The sequence below is a fragment of the Heterodontus francisci genome, chromosome 5 (genome assembly GCF_036365525.1).
Source record: "Heterodontus francisci isolate sHetFra1 chromosome 5, sHetFra1.hap1, whole genome shotgun sequence".
Classification (NCBI taxonomy): domain Eukaryota; kingdom Metazoa; phylum Chordata; class Chondrichthyes; order Heterodontiformes; family Heterodontidae; genus Heterodontus; species Heterodontus francisci.
The window spans coordinates 134,997,981-135,021,257 of NC_090375.1; the positions used below are offsets into that span (position 1 = coordinate 134,997,981).

The following is a 23,277-nucleotide window of genomic DNA, read 5'->3' on the forward strand; positions in this document are numbered from 1 at the left end:
AGGCAAGGGAATATACAATGGATGGTAGGACCCTAGGAACTACAGAGGGACCTTGGTGTACTTGTCCATAGATCACTGAAGGCAGCAGCACAGGTAGATAAGGTGGATAGGAAGGCATATGGGATACGTGTCTTTTTTAGCCGAGGCATAGAATATAAGAGCAAGGAGGTTATGATGGAGGTGTATCGGCCACAGCTGGAGTACTGTGTACAGTTCTGGGCACCACACTATAGGAAGGATGTGATTGCACTGGAGAGGTTGCAGAGGAAATTCACCAGGATGTTGCCTGAGCTGGAGCATTTCAGTTATGAAGAAAGACTGGATAGGCTAGGGTTGTTTTCCTTAGAGCTGGGAAGGCTGAAGAACGCCTTGATTGAGGTATGCAAAATTCTGAAGGGCATTGATAGGTTGGATAGGAATAAACTTTTTCCCTTAGCGGAGATGTCAATAACCAGGGGGCATAGATTTAGGGTAGGGCAGGAGATTTAGGGGGGATTTGAGGAAAAGATTTTTCACCCAGAGGGTGGTTGGAATCTGGAACACACTGCCTGAAGAGGTGATAGAGGCAGGAACCCTCACAACATTTAAGAAGTATTTAGATGAGCACTTGAAACGCCACAGCATACAAGGCTACGGGCCAAGTGCTGGAAAATAGGATTAGAATAGTTAGGTGCTTGAAGGCCGGCACAGACACGATGGGTCGAAGGGCCTGTTTCTGTGCTGTATAACTCTATGACTCTTGGCCATGGCTCAGGTACAAAATGACTACATTGGTTCTGTATTTATGAAGGAACAAGGTGCTGCTAACATCATAATAAAATAGGAGGTAGTTGAAATACTGGATGGGCTAAATTTGATGAAGAGGAGGAATTAGAAAGGCTGGCTGTACTTAGTTGATAAGTCATCAGGGCCGGATGGGACGCGAGCGAGGACACTGAGAGAAGTAAGGGTGGAAAATATGGAGGTACAGGCTATATCTGTCTAATCCTCCTTTGATATCGGGGTGGTGCCAGAGGACTGGAGAATTGCAAAAGTTACACCCTTCTTGAAAGAGTCCACTCCTCCATTACCCCCAACACCTCGTCCCCTTCCCACAGCACCTTCCCATGCAATCCCAAGAGGTGTAATACCTGCCCTTTTACCTCCTCTCTCTTCACCATGCAAGGCTCCAAACACTCCTTCCAGGTGAAGCAGCGATTTACTTGTACGTCTTTCAATTTAGTATATTGTGTTCGCTGCTCACAATGCAGTCTCCTCTACATTGGGGAGACCAAACGCAGATTGGGTGACTACCTTGCAGAACATCTCTGCTTGGTCTGCAAGCATGACCCTGAGCTTCTGACTGCTTGCCATTTCAACACAACCCCCTGCTTACATGCCCGCATTTCTGTCCTTGGCCTGCTGCAGTGTTCCAGTGAAGCTCAACGCTAGCTCGAGAAACAGCATCTCATCTTCCTATTAGGCACTCTACAGCCTTCTGGACTCAGTATTGAGTTCAATAATTTCAGACCATGAGCCCAATTATTTTATTATTTTTTATATATTTTCATTTTTTTATTAATTACTTTTTAACCATGTGTTAGTCTTAAACTTGTTTTCATGTTTTTGCTTTCGGACAGAGCTGTTCATTACTCTGCCATTAGTATTCTCTCTGGACTTATGCTTTGTCTTTTACTACAACCATTTAACACTCATTTGCATTCTGTTCCATGACATCTCAGTCATTTTATCTCTCCCCCTCGGTCCTATCATAGAACTCCCCTCTTGTTCTTCTTCCCCCCTTTCACTTGCTCAAAGACTAATTTCTCACCTTTTGCCAGTTCTGATGAAAGGTCACAGACCTGAAACATTAACTCTGTTTCTCTCTACACAGATGCTGCCAGACCTGCTAAGTATTTCCAGCACTTTCTGTTCTCATTTCAGAGTTCCAGTATAGGCAGTATTTTGCTCTTATTGAAAAGAACAATTTGGATTGAATGGAACAGTTAATCACAGCAAACGGGTTGATATCAGCAGAGGCTGATCAAAACCAGGCAGGTAAACAACCGTGGAGGAACTGAAACTGTTTGGAATTCTGCTAACCAATCTGTGTAACCCCCCCACCCCACCCCCCCCCAGCTCCTGTGTAACCCCACCCACTGAGCTCCTGTGTAATCGCGCCCCCCCCCCCCCATGTAACATCCCATATCCATGTAGCCCCAACCCCTGAGCGCCTGTGTAACCCCACCCCCTTTGTAAACCCACCGAGCTTCTGTTTAACCCCACCCACTGAGCTCCTGTGGTGCCAAACCTGCCCCCCACCCCCTATGTAGCCCCACCCACTGAGCTCCTGTGGTATCCCACCTCCCACCCACCGTGTAACCCCCATCTCCCCGTGTAACCACACCCACTGAGCTCCTGTGTAACCCCACCTCCACCCCCTCCCCGTGTAACCCCACCCACTGAGCTACTGTGTAACACCACCTCCCTGTGTAATCCCACCCCGACATCCTGTGTCACCCTGCCCCGTGTAACCCTTCCCTTGAACCCTTGTGTAACGCCACCTGAGAGCTCCTATGAAACCCCGCCCCCTCCAGCCGTCACATTCGCGTGCGCCGACAGTTGGGCGGAGTTTTGTCGCGCGCCGGGAGGATCATTTCCGGGTCGGGGCCTGGGTGTCTGAGTAAGCGCAAGCGCAGTCGTTAGCAAGCAGAATTAGGCCGCTTGAGCGGCCCGTCCCTGGGTCGAAGCTGTGTTACTTTACAAAGGAGTAGCTATCCTTGTGTTGTTTTCGTTCATTATTAATGTTGTGGTGATCGAGGCCGGTCGCTGGGGCCTGAGAGAGTGGTGCTGCCGAGGGGTCGGGTGTTGTGCTCTCTGCACCCACTTCCCCGGTGACCATGGCGATCAGCCAGTTCCGATTGCTGAGAGTCTGTACATGTTTGTCGTGGCTGCTCTCCTTCTTTAAGAGGTTGATCTGCAGGTACGTACTGATCGCGGCTCGCTCACTGGCTCAACGCAGAGTTTTCCTATTATTACATCTTAACATCAAGAACAAAAGTATTAGCAATATTTAATCTGCGACCGACAGACTTTTCACCGTCATGTTTACAGTCCCCCCCCCTACTTAATTTTTTTTGTGTTCATTTTAGTTGTCTGATGTATTGTTGATGTGTATTTTAAAATTTCTACTTTTCGCGAGGCCTGCTGCTCTCAGGTTGCTGGCATTGCTGGTGTCGATTGGCGATGTTAATGTCCTGGCTCTGTATTTCACTGGCAAAGCTTTTACTGTGGTTTGCGGTGAAAGTCACAATTTGGTCTCAACGTGGCACCACACTTATCTCCCTTCAAAAATATCTGGGTTCAAGGTTATCGTCTTATGTCATTGTTTTGCACTTGCTCCTGAGCATGTCCAATGGCCACTCTTTCCAGGAACAAATTCAAATTAGTCTTCTGTCACATTTGAAGTTGTTTATTGAATTTATATTATTTAGGTTCCCACCTGAAGAGCTGCAGCGTTGAGATTAGTGATTCTAATATAAAAAGGTTGGCTGAAAATAGGTCATCTTTAATGTGGAAATTAAATGATTTTTGTCCCCTGCTGGTAAAGAATCGGGCGAGTTATACGGAGAACATATTATCCTGATTGAGAGTGCATATTCTATACATTCGTTAACTTGATGATGTTTTCTAACCTTCAATGGGTTAGGAGTGCCACACAATTGATATAAATCTGAAAATAACAAAGCAGAGTGTTTCAGGAGCTTTAAGTGAATCATTCAGTACACTGTTCTTGCATATCTGAAGCCTACTGGTTATAAGGATCCAGTATGAACAGCTTACATTTATATAGCACTTTCAATGTAACAAAACATCCCAAGGTGTTTCATCGAAGAGTTTTTAAAAATTCACACCAAGCCACTTAAGGAAATATTAGGACAGATGACTGACTAGAGGTTTGGTCAAACAGGTAGGTTTTAAGGAGCGTCTTAAAGGAGAGAAGTAGAGAGCTATAGGAAGGAACTTGCAGAATTTAGGGCCAAGCAGCTGAAAGAATGCTGCCAATGGTGGAGTGATTTTAAATATCAGATGTACAGAGATCTGGGACAGTTGTAGGACTGAATGAGATTATGCAGACAAGGAGATGTGAGGCCATGGAGGGATTTGAAAACAAGGATGAGAATTTTTAAATTGAGGCTTTACTGGACCAGGAGCCAATGTAGGCCGGCAAGAACAGGTGGTGGGTGTATGGGATTTAGTGCAGGTTAGGTTATAGCCAGCAGAATTTTGGATGAGCTCAAATTTATGGAGGGTGGAAGATGGAAGGCCAGCCAGGAGAATGATAGAATAGTCAACTCTGGAGGTAACAAAGACATGGATGAGGGTTTCAGCAGCAGTTGAGCTGAGGCATGAGTGGAGTCAGGCAATGCTATGGAGGTGGAATGTTAAGGATGATGCATGGGCGTGTAATTAGCCTGTTGAAAGTTTTGCTGCTGTAGGAGTATTTTAGTGTAACAGTGAAAATTAATTTGAAATTAAAAGATCCAAGCAAATCAAAGCAATTGGCTAGAGTTGAATAATGGAGGCATAAGCATAACCTGGAGTTTAGCTGACACTTTTAGGGACCAGATAATGTTTTTGCTGAAGAAATTATACAACTGAGGTAGCAGCTATGACCAAGTCGATAATACGTGGTCTGTTCAAGGAGTTGACTTGATAATTAAATAGCTTTTCTCATTCATAATCTCATGCAGTGTGTTAATGTGAAATCATTGCCACATGTATATAGAGATGCAATAGAGGAAGTTTTTTTTATAAATGTAAGATTGAATCTGGCTGCAGTGAAAGTTGCTGTACGTTAGTCTCAATTCCTGGCATTTGCAGTACTTTCCTGATTGTAAGTGATTGTATTTAGAAAGAATTCCAAAGAGGGAATTCAAAAAGCATCTTGCACATTTGGAGAAATGTTACATTGTTCTCAACTTAGTATTTGAATAGCTTCACTCTTGATCTGATTCTGTTACAGTTCTATAAAACAACTTATTGACAGTTTAACATAAACGTTCTGTTTTTACAAAATTAAACATGAATACAAGATTACATCTGGAAAAAACTAGTTGTCACACCAGTACCCAAAATTTAGCACTTAATTTTGTTAAGTTGAACATCACATAGTGTAAATGGAGCAACAAAAAATTGCAAGTTTGTAAATGTTTTGAAGCTGCCATTTTGTTTTGTTTTGGACCTCTTTGTTAAAATGTATGGATGAGCTGATAGCCTCGGAATAAATGGCTGCCTGTACCTCCAGCCTCGGAATAAATGGCTGCCTGTACCTCCAGCCTCGGAATAAGTGGCTGCCTGTACCTCCAGCGTGTTTATTGTCTTGATACTGCTGTATTTGGAGGTGCCACCAAAACCAGTTTTGTGGTGCTGCTGTTGAAGGTAAATGCAGCATACCTTGCATCATTTCGAGAGGAAGGGAAAGGTAACCAGTACTAAAAACTTGTGACTATTAGACAATATAAAGTAATGTTGAGGGCAAATGCAAGTCTAGCTGCCTCATAGAACTGAGAAAAGCCTCAGACTGAGATTGATAGATCTATAAAATTATGAAAGAGTTGGATAATGTAATGTGTAGAAATGCAGCAAGACCTGGACAATATCCAGTCTTGGGCTGATAAGTGGCAAGTAGCATTCGTGCCACACAAGTGCCAGGCAATGACCATCTCCAACAAGAGAGAATCTAACCATCTCCCCTTGACATTCAATGGCATCACCATCGCTGAATCCCCCACTATCAACATTCTAGGGGTTACCATTCACCAGAAACTGAACTGGAGTAGCCATATAAATACCTTGGCTACAAGAGCAGGTCAGAGGCTAGGAATGCTGTGGCAAGTAACTCACCTCCTGACTGCTCAATGCCTGTCCACCTTCTACAAGGCACAAGTCAGGAGTATGATGGAATACTCTCCACTTGCCTGGCTGGGTGCAGCTCCAACAACACTCAAGAAACTCGACACCATCCACGATAAAGCAGCCAGCTTTATTGGCACCCCATCCACAACATTCACTCCTTCCACCACCGATGCACAGTGACAGCCGTGTGTACCATCTACAAGATGAACTGCATGAACGCGCCAAGGCTCCTTAGACAGCACCTTCCCGTGACCTCTACCACCTAGAAGGTCAAAGGCAGAAAATGCATGGGAACAGCACCACCTGCAAGTTCTCCTGCAAGCCACACACCATCCTGACTTGGAACTATATCGCCGTTCCTTCACTGTCGCTGGGTCAAAATCCTGGAACTCCCTTCCTACAGCACTGTGGGTGTACCTACCTCACATGGACTGCAGCGGTTCAAGAAGGCAGCTCATCACCACCTTCTCAAGGGCAATTAGGGATGGCAATAAATGCAGGCCTAGCCAGTGATGCCCACATCCCATGAATGAATAAAAAAAGGTATTTAGGTTCACTTTGATCACAGAACAAGAGGGTGTGAGTATATATTCATGTGTTTACTCCACAAAGAGCTCTAAGAGTAGATTGAAGGTTATCAGCACATACATCAATAATAAATATTATACTGAATATGAATGATCTTGTGCCAGCTGCTTCGAAGTGAATAATGCCATTTGTAAAGTTGAATTAACAGCTTGGAAGTTTGCTTAATTGCCATTAGGTATTGGAGCAATTTCAGAGTTTTATCCTCTTGGAACTTGTACCTTTGTTTCAAGGAGTTGCACTTTAAAACTCCGAACTGCCTATAATAACAACTTGCATTTATATAGCACTTTTAACATAGTAAAATGTCCCGGAGTATTTCGCCAAAGCATAATCAGACAAAAATTTACATCGAGCCAAAGGAGGGGATACTAGGATGGGTTGCTAAAAGCTTGGTCAAAGAGATAGGTTTTAAGGACTGTCTAAAAGAAGGAAAAAGAGAGGTGAAATGATTCAGTGAGAGAATTCGTAGCTTAGACAGCTGAAGGCACAGCTGCAAGTGGGTGAGGTGAAGCATTATTAGTAAGGCCACCATTTATTGCGTGCTAATAATTGCCTTGAGAAGGTAGTGATGGACGTTATGTTTGATACAACTGAGTGGCTATCTGAAAGAGCAGTTATTCATCAACCATGTTGTGTGATACTGGGGTCACTAAGTCAGGCCAGGATTGAATGACAGGTTTCCTTTCGAAAGAACATTAGTTTTATGATCTGACAGCTTTATGGTCACCCTTTACTGGTACCAGCTTTTTATTGTTGAATTTTATTTACTTAATTTAAGTTCTGAAACTGTTGAGGTGGGATTTGAGTGCTCGTTCTCTGGATTGTCAATTCAGGCTGTTAATGGCTAATTATGTTAAAGGTGTCCTAAAGGACATAGCTGCTAGACTGGGTCTGTGGCAGGTGGTGGGAGAACCAACACGAGGCAAAAACATACTTGATCTCGCCCTCACCAATCTGCCTGCCGCAGATGCTTCTGTCCATGATAGTATTGGTAGGAGTGACCACCGCACAGTCCTTGTGGAGACGAAGTCCCGCCTTCACATTGAGGATACCGTCCATCGTGTTGTGTGGCACTATCACCGTGCTAAATGGGATAGATTTTGAACAGATCTAGCAATGCAAAACTGGGCATCCATGAGGCGCTGTGGGCCATCAGCAGCAGCAGAATTGTACTCAACCACAATCTGTAACCTCATGGCCCGGCATATCCCCCACTCTACCATTACCATCAAGCCAGGAGACCAACCCTGGTTCAATGAAGAGTGCAGGAGGGCATGCCAGGAGCAGCACCAGGCATACCTCAAAATGAGGTGTTAACCTGGTGAAGCTACAACCCAGGACTACTTGCATGCCAAACTGCATATGCATCATGCAATAGACAGAACTAAGCGATCCCATAACCAACGGATCAGCTCTAAACTCTGCAGTCCTGCCACATCCAGCCGTGAATGGTGGTGGATAATTAAACAACTAACAGGAGGAGGTGGCTCCACAATGATGGGGGAGCCCAGCACATCAGTGCGAAAGATAAGGCTGAAGCATTTGCAACAATCTTCAACCAGAAGTGCCGAGTTGATGATCCATCTCGGCCTCCTCCTGAAGTTCCCAGCATCACAGATGCCAGACTTCAGCCAATTCAATACACTCCGCGTGATATCAAGAAACGTCTGAAGGCACTGGATACTGCAAAAGCTATGGGCCCTGACAATATTCCGGCAATAGTACTGAAGACCTGTGCTCCAGAACCTGCTGCGCCCCTAGCCAAGCTGTTCCAGTACAGCTACAACACTGGCATCTACCCTGCAATGTGGAAAGTTGCCCAAGTATGTCCTGTACACAAAAAGCAGGACAAGTCCAACCCGGCCAATTACCGCCCCATCAGCCTATTCTCAATCATCAGCAAAGTGATGGAAGGTGTCATCAACAGTGCCATCAAGCGGCACTTGCTTAGCAATAGCCTACTCAGTGATGCTCAGTTTGGGTTCCGCCAGGGCCACTCAGCTCCTGACCTCATTACAGTCTTGGTTCAAACATGGACAAAAAAGCTGAACACAAGAGGTGATGTGAGAGTGACTGCCCTTGACATCAAGGCAGCATTTGACCGAGTATGGCATCAAGGAGCCCTAGCAAAACTGAGGTCGATGGGAATCGGGGAAAACCCTCCACTGGCTGGAGTCACACCGAGCACAAAGGAAGATGGTTGTGGTTGTTGGAGGTCAATCATCTGAGCTCCAGGACATCACCGCAGGGTAGTGTCCTAGGCCCAACCATCTTCAGTTGCTTCATCAATGACCTTCCTTCAATTAGAAGGTCAGAAGTGGGGATGTTCGCTGATGATTGCACAATGTTCAGCACCATTCGTGACTCCTCAGATACTGAAGCAGTCCATGTAGAAATGCAGCAAGACCTGGACAATATCCAGGCTTGGGCTGATAAGTGGCAAGTCACATTCGCGCTACACAAGTGCCAGGCAATGACCATCTCCAACAAGAGAGAATCTAACCATCTCCCCTTGACATTCAATGGCATTACCATCGCTGAATCCCCCACTATCAACATCCTAGGGGCTACCATTGACCAGAAACTGAACTGGAGTAGCCATATAAATACCGTGGCTACAAGAGCAGGTCAAAGGCTGGGAATCCTGCGGCGAGTAACTTACCTCCTGTCTCCCCAAAGCCTGTCCACCATCTACAAGGCACGTCAGGAGTGTGATGGAATACTCTCCACTTGCCTGGATGGGTGCAGCTCCAACAACACTCAAGAAGCTCGACACCATCCAGGACAAAGCTGCCCGCTTGATTGGCACCCCATCTACAAACATTCACTCCCTCTACTACCGACGGACAGTGGCAGGAGTGTGCATCATCTACAAGATGCACTGCAGCAATGCACCAAGACTCCTCAGACAGCACCTTCCAAACTAGAAGGACAAGGGCAGCAAATACATGGGAACACCACCACCTGCAAGTTCCCGTCCAAGTCACACACCATCCTGACTTGGAACTATATCGCCGTTCCTTCACTGTCGCTGGGTCAAAATCTTGGAACTCCCTTCCTAACAGCACTGTGGGTATACCTACCCCACATGGACTGCAGCGGTTCAAGAAGGCAGCTCACTACCACCTTCTCAAGGGCAATTAGGGATGGGCAATAAATGCTAGTCTGGCCAGTGACACCCACATCCCATGAATGAATAAAAAAACAACAACTGAAGGGCATTGTTCAATTAAGGATATGAAGTGAATACAAAGAGAGCCTGCTGAACACAGGGTGGTAAGTGAACAAAAGGCAGAGATGTGTAATGCTGCATTCTGTCAATAAACTATCAAGAACAGGATCTTCTACATCTTCATTTGGATTTGGCTTGGATTCATTTAACACAGGCTCTGGGTTACTTGTTCAGTCGCCACTACACTACACCACTGGTTCTTAAACTGGGGTCCATGGAAACCTTCCAGGGAGGGGGCTCTCAAAATAATGAGAGTAGTGAGCAGGGCCAAGGGCATGTGGCCCTGCCTCCCGGCTTGCATCAAATTCACCTGCAGTCTATATAGTATATGCATCTACAGTATATACAAATCAAAGCGGTAGCTTGTTCCATTTTTATCTGAGCTTTCTTTACTGTGACAGTGGGTCTAGTGTCAAGATATAGTGATAAATAGCAGGCTACCTGATTGATCAGATGTTTTAAAGTAAACTGTTTTGAACTTTATTTGATTGTATATGTTATATAATATGGATATATAGTGGAATCTCTAGTATTTCCATTTCTTAGAATAGAATCATAGAATGGTTACAACACACAAGGAGGCCATTCTGTCCATCATGTGTGTGCTGGCTCTCTGCAAGAGCAACTCGCCTCGTCCTACTCCCCCACCTTTTCTCCATAGCTCTGCAAATTTCAGTTATCTGCCCTTGTGATTTAGAGATACAGCACTGAAACAGGCCCTTTGGCCCACCGAGTCTGTGCCGACCATTAACCACCCATTTATACTAATCCTACACTAATCCCATATTCCTACCACATCCTCACCTGTCCCTATATTCCCCTACCACCTACCTATACCAGGGGCAATTTATAATGGCCAATTTACCTATCAACCTGCAAGTCCTTTTGGCTGTGGGAGGAAACCGGAGCACCCGGAGGAAACCCACGCAGACACAGGGAGAACTTGCAAACTCCACACAGGCAGTACCCAGAATTGAACCTGGGTCGCTGTGCCGCCCCTTGACTGCTAAAATTTTCATGAGACAAAACCTCACACCAGACATCAAAATTACATTTCTATTGTACCTGGCTTTATTTTCCTGCATTTCCTACATTACAACAGAGTACTTCAGAAGTACTTCATTGGCTGTAAGCACTTTGGGACATCCTGTGATTTTGAAAGGTGTATAATTGCAAGTCTTTCTTGGGGGATTAATGTATTCTATGTAATTAAGAGCAGATGATGAAGGTTTCACTGGATATGTGGGTGCTATATACTGGATGTTTTCTTCACATTGTGTGTGAATTAAGTATGTGCATATTATATGTGCCTAATTACATGTGTTAATCAATACTTAGAACAGTGTTAGACCAACACTATGGGCACATTTACAAATATGTGCATATCAATTCTAAGATTTGTTTAGTAAAGGGATACTGTGACCCTAATGAGTGCATTGTTTACTGATTATAGATATGTTTTTCTCGTCCTGTGTAAGCACTGAATAAATGTAACTGAACACAGTATGTGTCTTAGCCACCATTCTGAATATAAGTAAGGAATGACTAAACCATGACATGTAAGTGAAATTACAATTTACAGGTTTGTGAAAAACAAATCCTATATATGTGCTCAATTGGGAGGGGGTGGTGCGGTGGGCGTCTCTGATTACTAATCCATTTGAAAAGAGGTTCTTCCACCAAAAAAGACTGAGACTACGGCACTATACTTCTGTAGACCTTGCCATGGCCCTATTTATAAATTCTGAAATGCCCTTTTTCTTCTATAAGCCTTTATTTATCTGCACTTGCATTTCAAGGTTTACCTATTTGTACCTCTAGATCTCTCTTTTCCTCTATATCTTTCAGGTCTTTTCATTTAATCTTATTCCCCTTTCTGGTTTTTCCTCACAAAAGGAATTGTCTCAGAATTAAATGATGTATTTTGTCTGTTCAGACATTCTGCCTGAACACTCTTACTGTTCTGTTGGCAAATTTTGATAGTTTTCATTAAACAAATCATTATATCAAGAATAAATGTGGACTTTAGCATTGGCCCCTGGAGTATATCACTTCTAAATCTTTGTTTCTTGTCTGGCAACCATCTTTCTATTGATAGTTCTACATTTCCTCTTGTACTATTCACCTGAATTTTTATAACCGGTTATAACACCTTCTGGAAGTCCATATACATGTGTAGCACCTTACTCCTTCAGTGACGCAGTTCAAAATAGATAAGTTAGTATTCTCTGCTGGATCAATTTGCTAATCCAGTAAGTAATTAACTCATATGGGAAGGAAGATCACCAGCTCTTGCTGAGTTTACTCATCTCAGCTGGGGTAGCAGTAGGAATGTTGCATTTATTCGCACAGCCCCTGAGGTGATAAAGGGGATATTGTCAGAGTTCCTACTCTGAATTACCGTTGGAAATGTGGATGTAGGTGAGGACAGGATCAGACTTGGGTGTGCTGCTTCTTTGGTCAAATAACCTGTGCAGGCTTGCATATGAATAATGTTCACTTGAGTTAAATTCTAGTGGATGGCTGGTGTCTATGAAACAGTACTATAACAGGGTGTCTTGTTTTCTCTATTCATTCTCAATATACATCTTCTCAAGGGCAACAAGAATATGTAATAGGTGATGGCGGACCTTGAACTGCTGCAATCTGTTGTCAATGCGTGCCCATGGTGCTGTTAGGTAAGCAATGCCAGGAATTTAACCCAGTGATGATGAAGGAACGATGCCATATGTCCAAGTTAGGATGGTGTCTGACTTGAAGGGGAACTTGGAGGTGATGGTTCTCCCATGCACCTGCTGTCTTTGCCCTTCTAGATGGTGGAGGTCATGGGTTTGGGAGCTACTGCAGTGCATCATGTAGATGATATAGTATACACTGCACTCCTGGTAGAATGGTGGTGGATGTTTGTTTTAAGCTGGTGGATGGGATGCCGATCAAGTGGACTACTTTCTCCTGGTTGGTGTCAAGCTTCTTAAATGTTATTGAAGCTGCACTCATTCAGGTAAGTGGATAGTATTCTATCACAATGCTGATTTATACTTTGTAGGTGGCGAACAGGAGAGTCAGGAGGTGAGCCACTTGCTGCAGAATTTCCAACCTTTGATCTGCTCCAGCAGCCATGGTACTTATGTGACTGGTCCAGTTGAGTTTCTAATCAATAGTTACCCAAGGGTGCTGTTGGGGCATCTGGCAGTGGTAATGTTATTGAATATCAAGGGGATGTGGTTCCGATCTCTCCTTTTGGAGTTGATCATTGCCTGGCACTTGTGGGGTGGGGAGACAACTGACAAAGGGGGAAAATGCGAAATTTACAGAAAGTGAGGTGAGTTGGCAAATTGTTGATAGATGAGTTTTAAAACTCATCTAACTGATCAAACTACAGGATGAATCTCCAAATCAAAATTGATGAAACAGTGAGCTTATACTCTTATTTCTGATGCAAAATAATCAGCTTTTTTGAAGCTTTAAGGATTAATGTTTGAAGATACCCCTCTTGTTAAAAACTTCTAGGAGTAGTTTGCAGGCACAATTATTTCAGTTCTGTATTTGTTTCTCCTGGAGATAATGTTCATGATTGCTGACATTGTCAGTTCCCTTGTTTGAAGTAATCTGCAGAAAAAGGTTTCCTCTTCTAGCTAGGTTACTGATTCTGAGCCACCAGTTTTTAATTGAGGCCTGAGCTTGATACTTTGAAGAAAATCTGCTTCAAGCAAACTGCCTGTTTGTTTGACAAAAGCAAAATAATGCAGATGCTGGAAATCTGAAATAAAAACAGAAAAGGCTTGAACTACTCAACAGATTTGGCAGCATCTGTGAAGAAACAAGTGGTTAACTTATCAGATCTGCGACCTTTTATCAGAACTAGAAAAAGTTAGAAATGTAATCGGTAGGACCCGACCAAATTCACTGTCAAATTTCACGGTCACTGCCTTTTAAGAATTGTGCATTTCATGATTTCATGTATTTAAATTGTAAATTTCACAGTGTCACAATAAACCATGAAAATCTATGTAAAACAGAAATAAGACTTGGGAGGTTTCTGGTTTCAAATGGCATTTATTGTATACTCAAACTATTGTAAAAAGCTGACTATAAACCAGTTACATTCTTTACTCACTGTAGTCAATGGTTGAATGTGAGCATGGAGCACACTGTCTCTTTTTTTTTTCTTTTCTTCATTCCCTGTCTCTGCGCTGTGAACATCTGATCATGTTTAGACACAGCTGTCTCTGTGTCTGCAGAGTTTATTAGAATTGTCAGACAGTGCCGTGCTAGCCTTGCAAGATGGGGATTCTGCATTCCAGAAATCCAAAACTGCAGCACAGGCAAAGTACAATCTGCTGCTTCTGCAATGCTTTTATAAGCAGGAATCCCTAGCCTACAGTTCTTGTCAAAGCCAGGAATTGCATCAAATGAGTTTAAATCCACCATCAACAGGTGCATTTGTGCAGGGTCAAAGATACGTACAGCTTTCAGGAATGCCGCAGAAAGTTGTTGAAACCTCTGAGCCGCTTTTTCTTCATCACTTGACTCTTTCCCGTAGCAATAATATTGTTTGAGCTTCTTTGCCATGCAAGAAAACACCTGTTGAGCACAGTCATTTAATTCAGTGTCATCAGCGTATTGTTCATTTGACTCTGTTTCAGTCCAGAATAGTATATCCATTACTTTATTGTAAGCTTTGTGGATTCGTGACATTGTATGATTCAAATTAAGTGATTAAATCCATCAGTTGTGTAGCATTCTTGGCAATAAACTGAACCTAATCATTAAGCTGAACTTGGTTTAGAAGGGTTACAATGTCTGTTAAACCTGTTTTTTCAGTGTCAATGTGAGCTCTTCTGAGATGAAGTCTGAGTAGTATTTCAGGTGAGCTGAATGATACTGTACTGCCCGAAACCAAGAATTCCAACATGTAATTACTGACTCTGAAGGAAGGGCGATGTTTTGTTTCCCTCATTTCAACCGCATTTGCAATGTGTTGCCTGTATCGAAGCTTGTGGCTAGGGCAGTATTTGAAGATCTTTTTAATGTAGCTGACCAGTTTGTTGACTTTACCAGACTCACTCTTCTACAACTTAGTGATGAGAAATTGTCTGTGTATTACATGTAATATGGACAGAATTAGGCATTACACCCTGGAGCACAAATTTGAAAGATTTTGTCATGTAAGTTACATTGTCACGAATAAAAGCAGACATTTCGTTGAAATTTGCACCATATTTTGCAACGGTTTTGATGATCGTTTGGAAAATTTTGTTGTAATTCTAAAAGTCTGCAAGCACTGTTTTTGGCTTTCTTGACTGCATCTTCAGCCTTACCAGATATGGAATGAAACAAAACATGCAGCACATTGTTGTCTTGCTCGTTGCTGGATTCATCACAAATAATTGCAAAAGACTACGTGTTAATCAAAGACTTCATTTCCTCACAATGTGTTGCAAAACCTTCAGTAGGAAGCCCTGTCATAGTTTATTTGCACTTGGCAAGCAACCACCATTTTGCACATGACATTGAATGAATACCTGTGGCTTTAGGTGATCAAGTTTTTCCAGTAGTATGTTGGTGCTTGCAAAAGCATCCACAAGTTCTGTTGTAACCGACTGACAATTTCCTGAGCGCTCTGATGGCTTCTTAACAGAGATGAAATTGTTGCTTTTCTTTCGTGTGTTTGTTTTCCAGCAGTGCAGTGTTAGCTGCTCTCTTTCTACTGCGATACCTTTGGAACTCCAAGTGGCACTGAACCAGCGCCCACTGTGTGTGATCCAATGAAACAATACAACTTGTACAAAACAGTATTCCATCATTGGCATGCAGAATTTGGCTTCCAAATTCTTTCACTCAGTTGTGCTACAGTAATGGTTGTGGCAGTTTTTTGATTTGTTCATTCTGGCATTCTCACTTGTCTGCTAATACTTGAGACAAACCTGTTGGAGTTTTTTGTGGATGTTACTAACAGAATTGATAAAGGGGAGTCGGTGGATATAGTATACTTGGATTTTCAGAAGGCTTTTGATAAATTCCCCCACAATGGTTGGTTAGCAAAATCAAAGCATATGGGATAGGAGGTAATATACTGGCATGGATTAAGGATTGGTTAACAGGCAGAAAACGGAGAGTAGGAATAAACGGGTCATTATCGCTTTGGCAGGCTGTGACTAGTGGGGTACCGCAAGGATTAGTACTTGGACCCCAGCTGTTCACAATTGTTATGACCGAGGCGGGAGTAATGCACTGTTAATTCAGTCTCACTGCTCCACAGGTCTTCGCATATTCAAATAAAGTTTCTCACCTACCGAAGACTAGCCAAATTGAACACTGTATTTTACCCTCAGAATAAAGCACACCAAACCAGGTTTCTTTAAACAACAACAACATTAACTATTAGAAAAGAAATATTAGGTCTTAATTACTGACAAGAACACTCCTTAATCCCTTAACCCTCATGCATGCATACATTCAAAGAGAAACGGTTAACCAGTTTCAAAAGGTGTGTTTCATTACAACTGTTTCTTAGGGATAGAAGGAATAATAAAAAAAATTGAGGTTCACGTTCTGGTAGGATGTTATCGGTATGGCGAGGTGTCCCAGAGTCGAATAGTCGGATGCCACTTGAACACTCTCAGGCAAGGTGGTTGAACAGTCTGTAATGGGTAGGTGTTCAGGGCGATTTAACTGCAGCAAGCATCACATGGGTCTTCCATCAGGGATGTAGCAACAGGTCTGCTTGGGTTTTGAAGCAGCAGTCCAGCAGTAGAAGAATTCTTCAGATTTCAGTATTTCTAAAAACACACGAGGCAGCAGGAATCTCACTGGATGCAGGAATTGTTCAGAGACTGGAGGAAACAGGAATTTGCCATCTTTCAAATACAGGATTCCTTTTCAAGAGATGCAAGTCTCCTTTACAGAGAGAGGTAACACTTTTCCGGGTCTTTGTTTGACCTGCCTGGAGCAAGAGAGAAAAGATTTTAAATGCCTGTCCTTTGTCCAATTCACAGACTTTTTAAAGGGTCCAAAGTAAAAAAAAAAAGAACCTGTCTGAACATGGTCACATGTCCAGACACACTGTCTCACCCGGTTCAAAAGCTGCTCTGAAGGAAGGTCAAACCCCTGTGATTTCCTTGAAACTGCTGACCTTCCTGTCCTTTCACAAGTTTAACTTCCTTTAAAGCACCCATAAAGTTCAACCCTTGTTCTGAACTTCCTTTCAAAACATTGCAGGAATTCCAATTATTTTTGCAGGTGTCTTACACTGAGCCAAATCCTTTTTTCAGTTTGTTTTTAAAACGCATAGAAGTCCAAGATTTTAGTACAAAAGTATAACCTCTTGTGACATAATATATATATATCAATGATTTGGATGTGGGGACCAAATGTAATATTTCCAAGTTTGCGGATAACACAAAACTAGGTGGGAATGTGCGTTGTGAGGAAGATGCAAAGAGGCTTCAAGGGGATTTAGACTTACTGAGTGGGCAAGAACATGGCAGATGGAATATAATGTGGAAAAATGTGAGGTTATCCACTTTGGTAGGAGGAACAGATGTGCAGAGTATTTCTTAAATGGGAAGAGATTAGAAAGTGTAGATGTACAAAGGATTCTTTTCTAACCTCTGCTAGTTCTGATGAAAGGTCACAGACCTGAAACGTTAACTTTGCTTCTCTCTCCACAGATGCTGGCAGACCTGCTGAGTATTTCCAACACTTTTTTTTTTGTTTCAAATTTCCAGCATCTGCAGTATTTTGTTTTTATATATAGATGTGCAAAGGGACCTGGGTGTCCTCATCAATAAGTCACTGAAAGCTAACATGCAGGTACAGCAAGGAATTAGGAAGGCTAATGGTATGTTAGCCTTTATTGCAAGAGTATTTGAGTATAGGAGTAGCAAAGTCTTGCTTCAATTGTATAGAACCTTGGTTAGACCGCACCTGGAGTACTGTGTGCAGTTTTGGTACCCTTACCTTTGGAAGGAGTGCCATAGAGGGAGTGCAATGAAGGTTCACCAGACTTGTTCCCAGGATGGCAGGACTGTCCTATCAAGAGAGATTGGGGAAACTGGGCCTGTACTCTCTCGAATTTTGAAGAGTGAGAGGTGATTTCATTGAAACCTATAAAATACTTAAAGGGGTATACAGGGTAGATGCAGGCAAAGTGTTTCTCCTGATTGGGAAGTCTAGAACTAGGGGACACAATTTCAAAATAAGGGGGAAGCCACTTAGGACTGTGATGAAGAGAAATTTCTTTACTCAGAGGGTTGTGAATCTTTGGAATTCTCTACTCCAGAGGGATGTGGCAGCTCAGTCAGTGAGTATGTTTAAAGCAGCGATTGATAGATTTCTAAATACCCATGACATAAAGTGATGTGGGGATAGTGTGCGGAAAAAAGCATTGGTGGATGATCAGCCATGACCATATTGAATGGCGAAGCAGACTCAATGGGCTGAATGGCCTACTCCTGCTCCTATGTTCCTATGAAAGGGAGGGGGTGTTGGGATGACTGAGGAGTAGGCCAGGGTGTCGCATAGGAATGGTCCCTTCAGAATGCTGAAAGGGAAGGGGAAGATGTCTGATACCACCCTTTTGCCTCCAATCTTCTCACCATCCAAGGCCCCAGATGCTCCTTCCAAGTGAAACAGCGATTTACTTGTACTACTTTCAGTTTAGTATACTGTATTCGCTGCTCTTGATGTGGTCTCCTGTACATTGTGGAGACCAAACTCAGACTGGGTGACTGCTTTGTGTCCCATTACCCCACCCCCTTTTGGCTTTTCCTCGTGAAACCTTTAATCATTTAATCTCTTCTGCCCTCCATCCTATCACAGACCTTCCATTTTGTTCTTTCTACCCTCTCCATCTTTCGCTTGCTCAAAAACTATTGCATTTCTCACTTTTACCAGTTCTGTTTTTATTGCAGTTTTTGGTTGGACTGAATGTTGGTTTATTGCTCAGTTTTAAATTGCAGCTAAAATATTAAACTTGTTTAAACTGACTTGTGATGCTTGAAATTAAAGTTCACAGCTTTTATTTTCTCCATCTACCATGGCAGTTTAGCAATTGTTATTCCTCTGCTATTAGTTTATACTAACCAAAGATCCCTGGGGGTATCTCCTTCATGTGATGTTGAACCCCAGGTGGCTAACTATTAACACTTTAGCAAAACAACAGCACAGTATTTGAAATGGTTTTATAAATTACTTTGCCTATTAAAGAGTATAAAAGATTACACATTGTGGTGTGCTAATGCTGCATTACTTTTTTTCCTCAAGGTCTGGAAGGGGTAGGAAATTGAGTGGAGATCAAATAACCTTACCAACAACGGTTGATTATCCAACTGTTCCTAAACAGGTACCTATTTTGAAAAGTATTCGTCTCACCATAAAGGAAATAGTCATTTTTATTGAGTGTGTTTTATTTTGCTGTCATTGGATGTAAGATGATGTGAGTTTGAAAGTAAATTAATAAGATTGCCTTTCCATAACAGATATTGACATAGTTTAATTTCCAAACTTTGCAATTGCATCCACTTTCAAACTGCATTTGAAACTTTGTTCCAGTTCAGCATTTTATATTAGCACTGTGGGATTGGGAAAAAGTCTGCACCTCTTTCTAGATGCTTTTTCTTATTCATTCAAGAGATGTGGGTGTTGCTAGTAAACCGTTATTTATTGCCCACTCACTTTCCCTTGTGAAGGTGGTGAGCTGCTTCCTTGGACAGCTACAGTGCATAAGGTATAAGTACACGCGCAGTGCTGATAGGTAAGAAGTTGCAGGATTTGGATCCAGTGACATTGAAGGAACAGCGATTCATTTCCAAGTCAGGATGGGGAGCTTGCAGGTGATCCCATTCCCTTATTCTAGGCAGTAAAGATTGCAGTTTTTGAAGTTTCTGTTAAAGAAACCTTAGTGAGTTGCTGTAGTGCATCTTGTAAATGGTACACACTAGCCACAATGTGCCAGTGCTGGAGGGAATGAATGCTTAAGGTGGTGGATGTGTTGCCAATTAAGTGGGATGCTTTGTCCTGCATGGCTTCAAGCTCCTTCGGTGTTGTTGGAGAGTATTCCATCATACTCCTCACTGATGCTTTGTAGATGTTGGCTTTGGGAGTCATGTGGTGAGTTACTCAGCACAGAATACCCAGCCTCTGATCTGTTGTTGTAGCCACAGTATTTATGTGGCAGCTCCAGTCGAGTTTCTGGTTAACGGTAATCCCCAGGATGTTGATGGTGGGAGATTCAATAATGGTAATGCAGTTGAATGTCAAGTGGAGGTGGTTAGATTCTCGTGCCAGGCAGTGTGCATACTATTTGCCAAGCTTGAATGTAGTCCAAATCTTGCTGCATGCGGGCACGAACTTTGCTATCTAAGGAATTGTGATTGGAATTGAACACTGTGCAATTATCAGCTAGCATCCACACTTTGATCTTGTGATGGAGAGAAGGTCATTGATGAAGCAGCTGAAACTGGTTGGGTCTAGGACACTATCCTGAGGAACTTCTACAGCCATGTCCTGGGGCTGAGAGGATTGATCTCTCATAATCACAACCATCTTCCTTTGTGCTTGGCATGACTCTAGCCAGTGGAGAGTTTTTATCCGATCCCCATTGTTACGACAAGGTGCAAAAGTTGTCTAGAGGTCTGTTACTGTCTTCACCTGGTCTTATTGTAACAGGGTTTAATTTTGAACACACTGTTTTGATCTCCCCCTTTGTGAATCCTTGTTCACATTTTTCCAATTATAAGACAAAGAAACCAATTCACACAGGCTTTCTCCAGTTTAAAGAAGAAAGAGGAAATTTTATTAAACCGTAAAACTTAAACTCTAACACGGTTCACACCTACGGATATACGACGCGCCTATGCTAGCATGCACATGCGATGCACACGTGCAGATAGGGACAGAAAAGAGAAGAAAAGATAAGGTAGAACAGTTTGAGGCAATATCTTACAGTTACAGTGCTTCGAGCTCACTGTAGTCCTTTTGTAAGTAGTCTTGCTTTTTGTTGGGGCCCAGTGGTTGTCTTAAAACTTTGTTCATGTAGGAAACCTTTCTTTCTTTGAGTTTCAGGTGTTTTCACAAGATTCAGTTCTGTGGGAAGGAGATGGAAGCAGGCGGGAGTTCTGCTTCAGCTCCAAACGGGAGCACATGGCGATCTGATTTCAAAATCTGCTTTTCCAGTTTAAAACTCCCCCAGATGGCCAGCAGGTGGTCACGTGATCGATTGGTTTGACCAGGTCTCTTCTGTGTATTGGGGAGCAGGGACTGGTTCCCTTTCTTTCCACATTGTCTGCTACTATGCAAATGTCTTTCTGGTCAAGGGCTTGCAATTTTTAAGTTTTTAATGTTCATGTGGCAAAATAATGTGTGCCTCAGTCTTGGCAGGTGGGGGTTTGCCTGACACCATTGACTTCAATTTTACAAGGGCTCCTTGATGCCACACTCGGTCATATGCTGCCTTGCTCTCAAGGACAGTCACTCTCGCCTCAGCTGTTTTGTCCCTGTTTGGACCAAGGCTGTAATTAGATCTGGATCCTTGGTCCTGGCAGAACTCAAAATGAGCTGTGGTGAACAGGTTATTGCTGTGCAAGTGCTGCTTAAATAGCACTGTCAATGACACCTTCCGTCACCTTTTCTGATGATTGAGTGTAGACTGATCGGATGGTAATTGATCAGATTGGATTTCTCCTTTTTGTGGAGAGGACATACCTGGGCAATTTTCCACTTTGTTGGATAGGTATCAGTGTTGTAGCTGTACTGGAACAGCCTGTCTAGAGGTGCAGTTAGTTCTGGAGCACATGTCTTCAGCGCTATGGCCCGGATGTTGTTGGAGCCCATAGCATTTGCTGTCTCCAATGCGCTCGGCCATTTCTTGATATCGTGTGGAATGAATCGAATTGACTGCAGACTGACATCTGATGGTGGGGCTTCAGGAGGAGGCCGTGATGGATCTTCCACTTGGTACTTCTGGCTAAAGATGATTGCAAGTGCTTCAGCATTGTCTTTTGCACTCAAGTGCTGGAAGCTGCCATCATTTGAGGATGGTCAATGTAGGGTGGTCTGTTCAGTTTTATTCTTGGACTTTTTCATTGGAGTTTGATACAACTGAGTGGGTTGCTAAGCCATTCCTGAGGGCAGTTAAGAGTCAACTCATTGCTGTGGGTTTGAAGTCACATGTCGGCCAGACCAGGTAAGGCAGCAGATTTCCTTCTCTAAAGGACATAGTGAGCCACAATCCGGTAGTTTCATGGTCACTGTTACTGGTGCTAACTTTTAATTCTAGATTTATTTAACTAACTGAATTTAAATTCCCAGCTGGAGTAGTCATATTTGAACTCGTGTCTCTGGATCATTAGTCCAGGCTTCCGAATTACTAGCCAAGTAACATAACCACTATGCTATCTTACTTTATTTATCTTTAGTTGTAGTTCACATGGTGAAATGAATGATATCTATCCATTGATAAAACTGGCTATTTATCCCAATGATTATAAATCTGCAAAAATGTACAACTATGATCTATGAGGGGTGCAAACAATAGTAATGATTAATATTACTGCTGATTTCAGGACAATTTTAAATCTTAATTCTAACAACAGTGTAAAGATTAAACTAGAAGCTTTCACAGGGATAAGCATTCCTTATTCTGGAAAGGCAAGTTTCTGTATTCAAGATCACTTGGTATAAGATTCCAAACAATTAAATTTGTAAAAAATGTACAGAAAAGTCATTCTGTATTTTATGTGACCAGATTATCTTTGCTAAAGTATTGCGTCACTGTGCATACAAACTTCTTTGTAAATAATTGTTTTTTTTACAAATTGGCTGAAGTGAATGGAGTACATATATCCCATTTGTATGCTCTTCCTCACTCGGCAGATGTCGCGAATGGAATATATCTGCTTTTCCACTGTACCGTTATGTGTCAACCAATATTAAACGAATGTGTTTTTGAATACCTGAGTTCTCCCTTCTCAGTTTCCTAAATTACATTTGTGGGGGGTGGGGGCATGGTGGTGCAGGGTGGGTGTAGGTGTAGATGTATATCTTCCAAAATCATCTGTCGGTGGGCCTTGCAGGGATGAACAGATCCTCTAGGTTGAGAGAGGTTTCAGGGTTACTAAATGCTTTTCAGAGAGGATCAATACAGTGTATCATCTGTGCTAACATGATGGGGAATTCTGATAGTCAACATCAGTGATGCCAATTTGCCTTTCGTACCTAATTTCAGTATTGATTTGTTCTCTTTTGGCATACCAAACAAGGAATCAACTGGATATGGCGATATTGCATGGTGTTTAAAAGGTCATGGAATTCTGTAAGATAAGTGATTCATATAATTTCTGGCAAACATAACTTCAGATATGCCTTCAGATTCGTACTTGGTTTATTTTGCTTAGCACAATAGTACACAATGCTTTCCTCAATTACCAGAATTGTGTGCCTCTTCTCACCTCCTGACTTGCTAACAATGCTCATCTGACTGGTCTGATCACCAGATCCTTGTCATGCAATTTTTCCAGATATTGCTGAATGTTGATTGAAACTGTTAGTTGGACTTT

General features: G+C 42.6%; 1 protein-coding gene across 1 annotated transcript in view; it reads left to right on the top strand.

Annotated features, from left to right (window-relative positions):
- The first annotated feature begins 2,608 nt into the window (after positions 1–2,608).
- Positions 2,609–23,277, top strand: part of ebag9 (estrogen receptor binding site associated antigen 9) — a 37,550-nt gene continuing 16,881 nt past the window's right edge. Inside the window, exons 1-2 of the mRNA XM_068030956.1 lie at positions 2,609–2,962; positions 18,986–19,064. Coding sequence (XP_067887057.1) covers positions 2,880–2,962; positions 18,986–19,064 — 162 coding nt within the window. The 5' untranslated portion in view covers positions 2,609–2,879. The remainder of the gene's footprint in view (positions 2,963–18,985; positions 19,065–23,277) is intronic.